Source organism: Stylophora pistillata, chromosome 9, assembly GCF_964205215.1.
Source record: "Stylophora pistillata chromosome 9, jaStyPist1.2, whole genome shotgun sequence".
Lineage (NCBI taxonomy): Eukaryota > Metazoa > Cnidaria > Anthozoa > Scleractinia > Pocilloporidae > Stylophora > Stylophora pistillata.
In genome coordinates this window covers 6,305,201-6,317,643 of record NC_142527.1, presented here as the reverse complement: position 1 = coordinate 6,317,643, position 12,443 = coordinate 6,305,201, and the positions used below count along the sequence as shown (strand labels likewise).

The window sequence follows — 12,443 nt, the reverse complement described above, 5'->3', positions numbered from 1 at the left end:
TGGAAGGCACCTGGAGACGTAAAAGAACCACTAATAACGCCGAAGTAATCGCACTTCGTGTCATAGCAGGAGTTTTAATGACAAGAGGCCAAGAGTGCGAAGACATTGCCCAGCGGCGGAGAAAGCTCTGACCCTCTTTGAACCAGTTTAGTTTCATAGAATTTGAAGCATTTCAGCCGTAACTTAACAACGAAATTTAAGCAGGAACCATGCATTATTTAATTGATCAGAGATTATTTAATATTCAGACAATATCAGATGTACACTGCCTCTGACTCAAGGCAATGCTAAAGAATTGGATGCATCCTGTATATGTTTTATTAAGAAAAGCTATAGACCACTTTCATAAATGGCTGCTGGATTAATATTCTTTTGTTTAAATTCAAATTTGCCTAGGTGGCCTCGTTCTCCAGTACAAAATTCAAAAGAATACATTATCTCAAGCGAGGCCACCCAGGCAAATTTAAATTTAAACAAAAGAATATTAATCCGGCAGCCATTTATGAAAGTGGTCTATGGGGTTTCATCCGTAAATGGCATTTAAAAAGAATAGCAGAAAAAACTTCGACTAAGATAACAATTAAAGGAAACTCATTTCTAATTTCCTCTATTTCGAATGCCATGCATGTCACAGAAGTATATATAAGGATTTAACATTTTCGTCAATTTAGCTGAAAAATGATATTAACCTCGAGAATCGTTTTAAATAGTCACTAATTGGCAAGTTTGCGGAGTCTGGGAAGAATCCTTTCTTTTTCTTCCTCTTTTTTGCTTTTAGTTTGTCTTATCAGTATAGCGTTTATGCTATTGATGATTCCTTTGATAAATTAAATTATGGTAGGTTCACATCCTGTTCTTTCTTTTTTTTTCTCTTGGTTTTGCTTTTACAAATTCGTTCTCTAAAATGTCAGTATTTTTTAAATTGTAGATAGTTATAATAATAAATATTTATAACTGTTTATAGCTCCAAGGCTTTTGTCGCTTGTTTTCGCTGACTGAGAGCCAATGACAATCTATCAGTAAGTATAATGCCATCATTGTAATTTTACTGACGATTGACAAATAGCGATCATATGTGTTATCTGCGGGTTGAGAGATGAATATCAAAGCTTCGCAGTACTGAGTAGTAGTGAAATAAAGACCTGAAAAAAATTCGTGCCCGTACACGCCAGAATTTATTTTGCTGGTCCTTATTTCCACGACTGCTCAAGTAGTGTTCATTACTACGAAGATCGCTCTGATATTCATGTAATTTATTGTAGACTTTGTTAGTAAGGAAAAAGCAGAACAGCTTGCAGCTTGTTTCTTGATGTGCACACGAAAAACTGTGCAAGAATCGCATTCTCTTTGCATTATCTATAAGGGCTTTGTAAATCGCAAACGCCCTATTCTTTTTCCTTTAATCTGTTCATATCGTCCTTCAGCAGCATTGTTAAAGTATACAAACTGCTCGAATGAATCCCTAAGCTGCTGTAAAGAAGTAAAATCTAGCTAAGATCCAAGCTTTCGTCGGTCAACGGCATCATTAGGGATAAGAAAATATTCCGGGCGCGCTAAATCTATGCAAAGAGAAGGTAAAGATAAAGTAAAGTCTGTTTACGAGCCTAGTGGCTCATTAGACCGGTGCTTAACTCCGGTTTCTGTAGCATGAAGTGACTCCCCCCTGGATGGGATGCTAGTCCATCGCAAGGTTACCCCCAGCATTAACTTGCCGGTACCCATTTAAACACCTGGGTGAAGAGAGGCACTTTGAGAGTAAAGTGTCTTACCTAAGAACACAACACAATATCCCGGCCGGGGCTCGAACCCGGACCACTCGATCCGGAGTCGAGCACACCAACCAGGAGACCACCGCGCCTCCACACTATGCAAAGAGAGTGTGTGGTGAAATGTGTAAAATATGTGACTACCCATGAAAGTTATAAAAATAAACTGTGAATGGAACACAAGGCTCTAGGGAAGGACCGCGGTTTCTAAACAAAGGACCCCTAAGAACGTTAAAGAATGGTCTCTTCCCGGCAATTGAGTGTAGGCTTGCACTCTCTAATGTAAAATGCTTCATAAAGGCGTAGATTTCGTAACATAGCATGTATTTAAGTGTCCATGTCTGAGAAAGTGTTCCAGGAGCCAAAAGTGGTGGTCAACCGATTTTGCTGAAACGTGGCACAAAAGTTGAGTGTGATAAGATATTTCAAAAGACACTTTGGCTCACTTCCCCAACTGTTTGCTCTGGAGTTTCAGGGGGGGTCCCAATTGTGGCCTATGGAGCACCAAGAATTTATCCTTTTAGGTGGCATTTTGAAAGTCCTGTAAAACTCCATTGGTAAATTGTGCTGCCAAATGAATTTGACCATAGACTCTACTATAGTGGAGCTTTTACTTCATAAATGTGACTTTGTTCCCTAGCGATTAGACAGAGAGTGGCCTGGGGCTAAAGTTAGTTCAAATTTGAGGTCAAAATTACTTCTCAAAATTGCCATTTTTCAATAAGCCGTAACATTCACCTGCCTTCTTGCATAACTTTCATACCAAGTCCAGAATGTACTTTAGTGACCCATTTATAAAAATCAGTTGAGAAGAATTTGGCTTATTAAGGTTTGATAAGTTTTTGGCAAAAACTCTCCATGCCCCTCTAAGGCCAAGCAAAATGGAATTTTGAGCATAATTCAAATGCATGCTCTAAAAAGACCAAAGTCTTGACATAAAGCCCTTTTTTTTGTATTCGGTGAGAATGAAACATCAAAGCCAAATCAATGTCATTATCTAGAAATACTCATTTTTTGATGCAATGTGAAGTGAACTTAATGAAAACGACCGTTAACAGAAGATCTATGGTTAAAAGTTTGATAGCCTTGCTAGCTCTTGTGAATGGGCATGATGGCATCAGCAAAAGAGCAGGATGATACCTACAGGTTGAAGTGAGCAGCGTCCAGTTGACTTGTGATCCATCCGATTTCCCTAGTACGTTAGAGCTGAATAAATCAAATCATCCGGAAGTAAATAAGAAATCTACAGTTAGGAGAGCTGGATAACAAATATTTTGTGTTGCATTTCATATGAAACATGCCATGCAACTCCTCGAGATGCGATTGTTGTTGTATCGACTGACCCACCATGTTGACGTGAGAATGAGAGGACTGGACCAAGTCGAGGAGTCACGCAACCTTCACTGAGTTTTGAGTAACGCGGGCTTGTTGACCATCACTTGCGGCAATCACAGGAATTTGCATACTGTAGAAGAGGTTCATAATACGATGCTTTACGATTAGCATTACCTATAGTTTCAACTTCAAAAAAACTCGCACAATGACTGTAGTTGAATGAGTTTTTGCTTTTGCAACACCTCAACTAATCTACCCTTTGAAGAAAGATCACGAAAGTTGAAATCTTCATACAAAAGAGAATTTGAAAACCATCAAACTATTTTGAAACATGTGTCCTAAACCCTTTTCATAGGAATAAAAATTAAGGAAAATGTTTTTTGGACGGGAAGTTGAGAGGACCGCTCTTAGCGAGAGTGGCACTAGAAAAGCCATTCGCCACATTTATGCGCGTGTATGAGCCCTTTCTGATATTTTTAATTACCTGTACTTGTAGCTTTGGTATCACCCGATCTTTCTCTCGCCCCGGACTCACCTGACCCCTTGTACTTGTGTTTCAACCAAGTAGTCATGTCATTATCGCAAGACAACAAAGGAGTCATTCCTGTTTCGTGAAGAACCCATTTACCCAAGGAACAAAGCGACATCATCAAATTATCCTGAAACCTCTTATCGCTATACTTTTATACTTATAAGGACACAAACATTTACACTTGAATAGGGGGAGGAATGGAAACTTTGTCCAGCCCTAATACTCTCACGTCCAAAATGGCGGGCCCAGTTGGCATTATTTCATGTCTCGTGTGGAATATTTGATTTAAACAGCAACAATAACTTTTTTTCATCCAGCTCTTTACTGTGGATTCCCTCTTTGTTGGATGGTTCCATTTGTTCAGTTCTTAAGTTCCTAAGATCTCTGGTGGATCACAAGTCACCTGGACGATGCTTACTGTGGCACGTAAGCTTATGTTTGCAAAGTGATGAGTATTTGCGAGAGCTATTCAGTCTATTCAAAGGTCAGGCGTATATCATCTTTTAACAATCGTTTTATTTTGAGATTAATGGTAAAGGCCGGGTTAAGGTCATTTTATTTTCAATTAAAAAACGGCCTGACAAAATATAGAGACTTTACATGCTTGGAGTATAATATCTATGGAAATATGACTTAAAAAACATAGATCAGAGAAAATTCAATCAGTTTTTAAAAATATTGCAATACCTAGGTCAGGAGATCATCATTTGTGCTCAATGATGGGTGCTAGGTTTTCATAGGAAAAAAATTACCTCTATTTTCTAAACCACTGGGTGTTTGCAGTGCTAATCAGAGGCCCTCATAGAGTAGTTTTAAGCTATGAGTCGAGGTATTTTTCGATAATGACATTGATTTGGCTTTAATGTTTCATTTTCACTCGCCAAATACGATAAAAAAGGCTTTATGTGAAGACTTTGGTCTGCTTATAGCATGAATTATGCTCAAAATTCCATTTTGCTTGCACTTTTAGGGGCATGGAGAGCTCGTGCCAAGAACTTAACAAACCCTAATTAGCCAAATTTTTCTCAACTGGTATAAAAGTTATGCAAGAAGGCAAGTGAATGTTTTGGTTTTTTTTTTAAATGGCAATTTTGAGTAGTAATTTTGACCTCAAATTTACCTAACTTTAACCCCAGGCCCCTCCTCTGTCTAATCACTGGGGAACAAAGTTACATTTATGAAGTACAAGCTCTACTATAGTAGAGTCCATGGTCAAAATTATTTGGCAGCACAATTTACCAATGGAGATTTATAGCACTTTCAAAATGCCACCTAGAAGGATGAATTCTTGGTGCTCGATAGGCCACAAATGGGACCCCCCCTGAAACTCCAGAACAAACGCTTAGAGAAGTGAGCCAAAGTGGCTGTATGCATAAATATCTTAATATCTTAGTTTATTAGATTCGCCGACAGGCAGGGTCACCGCAACAGCTTGCACCAATAACTGCGGGCCCAGTAAACCCACCCATCCCACCCCAGGGGAGGACATCCATCACACAGTAATCTCGTGCGTGGGAAATTAACGTCCCCTACCCCTAACCCTGCTGGAGACGGGACCTCCATTTATTCGTCCCTATCCGAGAAGATAACTTTTGTGCCAAGTTTCCGGCAAATTGGTTGACCACCACTTTTGGCTCCTGGAACACTTTCTCAGACAGAGACACTTAAACTGTATTGTTCATCATAGTTTGTTCACTTTTATCCAGTAAGTTCCACTGTACTTCGTCGTACCGTTTCGGGCAGCTTTTTCGTCGCTGGGCAGTGGCTCAACAGTATCGCAACAAATCATGAATTTAAATTTTGCATGTTGTAGTTTTCATCGTTATTTTCGTTGTAGTTTTCCTAAGTGTATTTGCTTAACTTAGATTGTAATAGGTTTTCGTTCGATATTTTCTTTGCAGTTTTAACCGTTTTCGTTTCGTTTCGTTCGATCTATGCCGGCTACTGTCATCAATTGTTGAAATTGAATATTTCGAAACTCCCGTTAAAGTTATCCTGGAGTTTTCCTCACTGAAGAGTTAGTCGCCCATGTTAGTTACAGGCTTCCTGATTTTCTGCTATCATACCCAGTGCAGCGTACTGAACGTGACAACTTAACTTACAGATATGAAATTTATCATGCTATTCCACAACTGGCTATTTTGAAAAAGATGTCGAAGGAGAATCTTGAATTTCGGTTGTTGCCGAAAGATTCAATCACAATACTCTTCTGCAAGAATAAATATATAACTATTGCAATAACGACCGCACAATAACAGCAGGTCGATAGTGACATGTTTCCTTGTGAAAAATAACCCGTCTATAAATAAAAGGTGTTAGGCGGACTGGGTTTTCATTAGGAGCTGGCAGTTACGGGAAAATGGATTCTTTTGTTTATTGAGGATTCATCTGATTATGCCGAAGCGCTCATCTAAATGACTATTTCTTCGATATACATGTTATTAATCAACGAAACTTCAGCCATTGTTAATTGTTACCATTTATTTTTGCCATTGTTAATTCCTAAAACGTGATTTGCTCTCCTGTTTTTGCTGTATTTAACATATCGGTACTGATCACCAATATATGATATACGACATATTTTTTTTAATACATAAGCTGTTATGTCAATGGCCAAGAGGTTGATATGTTTCAATCCCTATAATGATAAGTGTAGTTTCAATGCACGTCAGTAATATCCAGAGAAAGCAGGTGCCTCCTTAAAGCTATTTTCATGACGAACCTATAGACCCTGTTCAAATGCTTACTTTGTTACTGTTAAAGCAAAGGCTTCCTGCTGTCTTTTTTGCTAGCCTTTTAAAGCGCACTGGGGGATAAATTTTCAGTGCCGAATTTGGTGATTATTACACTTTGACATAAAAGGCTTTGAAAAGAGCTTTAGAAGAGACGCTTTGAGTTTTGTTTCTCGTCAACCTGCCTAGAGGTAAACAACTCAAATTGCTAAAGGTTTTACATGCTACACTATATATAGTACTTGTGATAAAAGAGTACGCTGCGGGCTTTCTTCGACTCCCAGTTGATACAAAAATTAAGTAAATTAATTCAGGTACAGAGAGGGGGGAGAGAGGGGGAGAGAGGGGGAAGAGAGGGGGAGAGAGGGGGTGAGAGGGGGAGAGAGGGGGAGAGAGGGGGAGAGAGGGGGAGAGAGGGGGAGAGAGGGGGAGAGAGGGGTGAGAGATGGGAAGAGAGGAGGAGAAAAGGGGAGAGACATGAAAGGAGCCAAATACTTTGCTCGGCATTATTATAGAGATGACTGACGTTATCACTCAGACTCCTCGAAGTGTTTATAGCTATTAAAATAAGCTAACAAAAGAACCCTGTATTCGGTGATGCATCTATTCTGCATCTATTATGTTTTTCTCTTTCTTCCAGAGCGTTCTTTTCTGGAGGTTGCGTGCGTGGGTAGCACCGTTGGTTTTCAATTAATTTTCTTTCCAACGTAATTGCGACGCTCGAAAGTAGCTAGTGGCTCTTTATAAATTTATGATGGGTCATGGAAAGACAGGTGCATGCGATATCTGTGCTTGACAAAATAAAATTAATTAAGAAATAAAAACATGTTCTGTTTCGTATACATACTTACATCAATAAACGATAGATAACTAAAGACATAAGAAAGAGATGTTTTTCTTCTTATGGGCAATAGAAGATAACATTTTTTATTTCCATTCGAGGTTTCCTACCGATACGACTTGTTTATTCTTTTCGATTGCAATGCTTCATTAAGTAATTCTATCACTAACGAGAGGCTCAGGGTGGCCTCTATGTTCAAAACACGAAGAGTGCTAGGCCATTTTTGTCATAATAGGCAATATTTTAGTCTCTTTTCCGGTTATGTCCATGCTCTAGCATTCCGTGTAGTAATGGAGGTAGTTGTACTCCAGGCAAGCGGTCTGGTGAATTTTCCTGCCAGGTTTCGAAACCGGTCGCTAGACATTTTAATTTAACTAATCATTCTAAGCAACATATGGCAATCTGCGGTCTTTCTTTACACTTAGGTAGCACGGAAAGCTATAAAAATCTTGAACAAAAGCTCATCTTTCAAACTGGCAGTCTAATTCCCACAGGGATCAACGAACGCTTTTCATTCCACTAATTTACTCTTGTTGCCATGTTCCCAATAGTAACGTAGCTCCATTTTCTGCCTTTAAAAACACACACAACCCACAATTCCTCTATTCGTCCCGACGAAGTGCTAACGCTCGAAACGTCAGCTTTTGTAATCGTTACGGTGGCCAATTTAGCATTTCAACTTTGTTGAAATATCCAAATTATCTCGTTACTCCCACCGACGCAGCCCCAAACAGTTTCATTCGAAACTATCAGCCTTTATTCCTTACTTAAACACCCGTTGACAAACAGCGTTACTGTCCATAAGCCATTATGCAGTAACATTGCAAAGGCAACCTGATAATATTCTTCTAGAATATTTTCAGCCAACACAAGTAATCCCTGGTGAACCATTCCGACCAACTGGAATAACGTACAAAAATAATTTCTGCCCAAAAGAATTGCCCAATTTTCCTCCCCACCAAAACCCTTCCCAAGGTATAAAACAAAGAATTTTTGAATTTTTGAACTGATGTGACTTTGCACGTATCACCGACCCTTTCCTAGCGCCAGAACTCACTTTCAATTTGAAATTTCTATTCTATTTATTATTCATATTCTTATAGAACGCAGTGGAAATAGCTTATACAAGGTAGGATCGGTTGCATCTAAAAGTAGACTTCGTCTTTCATATGAGAGCGATAGTAGGATCTCAAACGCAAGGGATTTCAAAGATTTTCAGTAATCAAAGTTTTTTTTTCATGGTAATCAAAGTTTTTAATGTCTTTACGTGGGGCATGGTATTTCCCGAGCCAGAGGCTCATGTATGAAACGCAAGACAACAACCTACCCATCCTACCCCAGGGGAGTATATCTATCACACAGTAATCTCGTGCGTGGGAATTTAAAGTCTCCTACCCCTGACCCTGCAGGAGACGGGACTTCCATTTATTCGTCCCTCTCCGAGAAGACTAGAATATCTAAACCATTTCTTGATGTTATAGAAAGACAGCATATTCTTCTCAATTATTTTAAGACCTTGAGTGTTGGTCCGGCCGGGGTTCGAACCCTCGACCTCCCGCGCAACAGTCCAGCGCTCTATCCATTGAGCTAACCTGTGTCAGTATTAGCTAATGTATATTTATCAGATTGTTTTTCAAAGGATTATTTGTAGTGAACTTGCTTGTATTTTTTTCTTTTTTGTTATTATTATTCAAAACTTAACAGTACTGACATTAATTTGCGACGATAATTTAACTACTTTAGCAGATTGAGATAGTTGTCAGGGAATAATTATAAATACCACTGAAGATTGTTACTTATTTTCGAATTTCCTCTCCTGAGACTGAGAGGTAATGTAGCCCTATAAGTCTAAAGGGTAAGCCCTCGATTACAGAAAATTGCTAATGAAATACTAACAGACTTACTAGAAAGCTAAATGATCTCGACGAAAGTCGATCATCAAACACTTCGTTGGATGATTTCTGAGCCATTTTTAATTTTCCTACTTTTCATCTTTTCTCGCTGGAGACTTTTGTGTGACATGTTTGACGTTTAAAACTCGTTCGAAGAAGGGGGGTAGGGTCAGTAAAGTGAGCAGAGTTCCTCATGTGTAGCTTGTTGTAAGATTCAGAACAAATTCATCTCTGTTGTAATTGCTATAAAACAAAGCTGCAAGTTATAAGAATCCCGCTGATAGTTAATGGATATTGGTTTTGTATAATTATACTTTTTTTCTTCCGACAGTTTTGTAAGAGAAGTATTTTGCCACGACCGCTGTTAACATAAGAATGTATGTGAAACACACAGCGGTTCATTCGCCCTGGAAAATAAACTGCTTGGAGTTAAATAATGAGTTAAAAAACGAATTGATTCCCAGCACGCATCGTTGAGCGTGGGTTCGATCTGAGAAAAATAACAGCGTAGCGGGAAACGTTCGTTTTCTATTGTAAGCAGGCATTATAATTACTCATACAGGAAAGCTCTTCTGATTTCCTCTTCGAAAGCCGTGTTGCCAAATCTAAAATAGCTATCATAAGCATACAAACGAAAGGTGTTGTTGCTTTCGACAATGATGTATTTCACGAAAACCACCATTTTACCTCTCTTTCTCGTCGCGATGATAACACCACTTGGTTTCGCTCAGCACCAAATCAAGCACGAAAGAGAATTCTACAAAGTGGTGGACATGGTCTTGGTCGGAGATTTAACAACAACACGAAAAGTGAAGGAATTGTTTGAGTGTGCCTTCCATTGCTTAAATCATGGCCCAGTCGCATGTCTTTCTTTTAATATTGCTAACACTGCTTTCGATGGGTTTTACACTTGCGAACTGAGCAGCTCAGAAAGAGTTCTGGATCCACAACGAATGCAAGGGAATATTAGCTTTAATTACTATGGCACATCTACTGAGGTAAGTTACTGACATCTGTTTCTATAGCTCATTATCAAAAGTGTGAAGCTGAATGAATTAACTAGAGTACTGAAACGAGATTGAGCATTAACGCCCGAACAAATACAATATAAAGGCTGAACGAGTCAAAAACTTCGGACAATCTAACTGAGACCTAACCCCACAATTCTAGGCCATAAAGGAAATCCTAAATTTTGTTTGGCATCCCAGATCCTCTCTTTGGAAACGTATCCATATCTTAACTTTCAACAGACTTCAAAAGGAGGAAGTACCTCAATCCTTGCTGAATGTCCCGGAACAACAGTTGTAATACAGAACTTACTTTGACATTATCTCACCTCTTTGATATTATCACTTCTCTGCATGCTTACTTCGCCTTCTGATAGTGAAAAATTTAATATAATCTTCGAACCCTTGATAAATTCTTCTCATCAAGACGTTTTGAAATTCTTCATTTTCCCTAGCCTCTTACACGAGGGATGGGAAAGTAAGTCAATACAAACTTGTACCTGATCAAACTGCATAATCACAGAGCTTGTTCCCTGAACATACCAGGTCTTTGCATCCTAACTAGTATCAAATAAATCCTTTGGCTTTCAAGTGTCTCCTCTCTAATCTGATTTGAATTTAGTTTATTTCCAGCTTATCTCCATGTAACAGCAGCCCATGTAGTTATGGAGGGACTTGCAGTCTTGGTTCACGATTGGATGAATATTCCTGTCGGTGTCTGTCAGAAGTTAAGGCGCTGCCATTTATCGATGATAAGTGTAACGTTGGTGAGTCCATTGAAAAATACCTTAACGAAGCCTCTTAGGCTTATCGAGAGAGATAGCTTGTTGCACTCTGTATAGTTAATGAAACAGTGATCAACTGATTGGTGATGCGTGATGCGTTTCCTGTCAATAGCCAGTAATAGACCCTTGCTCACCATAGAGTCTCCTGTCCCTCAGTGGTTAGAGCATCCGACTAGATCACGGAGGGCCGTGGGTTCAAATCCCATCTGGAAACTCGATTTTTAACTGATCGGTCATACGTAATAGGTGTAAAACGCCATTGCCATCTCAACATGACGTAAGGTAATTATAATGAAACATTTTCCATACAGTCTAAAATCAGGGCTTCTTGTCTCTGGCTTATGAACATTGACAAGGTATCGAGTACTCATACAAATATTGATGTACGAGAACTCTTCTATTTGATCGTTAATATCTCTCCCAATTTCATTCTTAAATTCCGCCTTTTTTTAAGAAAAGGATGAAAAATAAGCATAAATACAGATCGATATCGTGACAACGATTTAGTGTTGCTGTCACGGTTTTTAATTTTCACGCTTAAACGTTTGACGCGATGCGTAATTCCATTTACTTAGATACGAACATCATGGCGAAGACTGTTCCTCTAAAGGGAGTATTTCATACCCATGCTGGAAGTTATAGACTGACCTATTACGACGCAGAGCGTCTTTGTGCATTACACGGAGCTGTGTTGGCCACATACAGTCAGCTGTACAAAGCGTGGCAGGCTGGTCTTCAAAAATGCTCGTAGGTTGCTGCTTACTTGTCTAATGTATATATCTTGGCTATTATATGAATGAAGAAAATAAAACTAGGCTACAGAATCTCATCGCCATTAGCTCAACTATAAGCTGATATTGAGTTCATGATGTAAATTGGCGACCATTAAGGATTTCTAAAGCTGACCTGTCGAGCGTTAGCCCCTCGTCAGAGTGATAGAGGAATTAGGGGCTGTGTTTGTTTAAATGGAGAAAAAATGGAGCTACGGTATTGGTGGCAATGCGATTACCGGGAAAACAAGAATACATTAGTTGAATGAAAAGCGTTCGTTGAAACTATTGACATCAATAGTGACAGTTTGAAAGATAAAGCTTTTTTTCTAGAGTTTTGCGGCTTTCCGTAACTACCTGTTGGAAGGATGTTGTGACGCTTGCGACAAACGAGATCGAAACTTCGAGGGGTGTGGCTAATATAAGGCGTGTTAATGCTAAGTATAAACGGGACTATCTTACAGGTCGTTTCGTACTTTAAGTGCCAATAACCACGAAAAACCAACGTTGACGGTTAACGGTGATTTATTGCGGATCAACGATTAACGATCTAGGATACACGAGCCAAGATAGACGATACACGATCACGATCTCAAACTGAAATAACAATGCAACGGATTCCTATCAATTTACTTGAAACGTTGCGTAACTCATGATCAAAAACGTTTAGAACACTTAACCTGCCTCCGTCGATAACGCGATCAAAAATAAAAAAAATCAATAGGAATTTACGAAAATCATAATAATGTACATCAAAATAACTCGAGATTTCAAAATCGATCA

The 12,443-nt window shown here is 39.0% G+C and overlaps 1 protein-coding gene across 1 annotated transcript in view; it reads left to right on the top strand.

Moving 5' to 3' along the window:
• Positions 1-9,711: 9,711 nt before the first annotated feature.
• Positions 9,712-12,443, top strand: part of LOC148722953 (uncharacterized) — a 3,540-nt gene continuing 808 nt past the window's right edge. Inside the window, exons 1-3 of the mRNA XM_088732075.1 lie at positions 9,712-10,096; positions 10,728-10,872; positions 11,466-11,637. Of these exons, the coding sequence (XP_088588201.1) occupies positions 9,755-10,096; positions 10,728-10,872; positions 11,466-11,637 (659 nt within the window). The 5' untranslated portion in view covers positions 9,712-9,754. The remainder of the gene's footprint in view (positions 10,097-10,727; positions 10,873-11,465; positions 11,638-12,443) is intronic.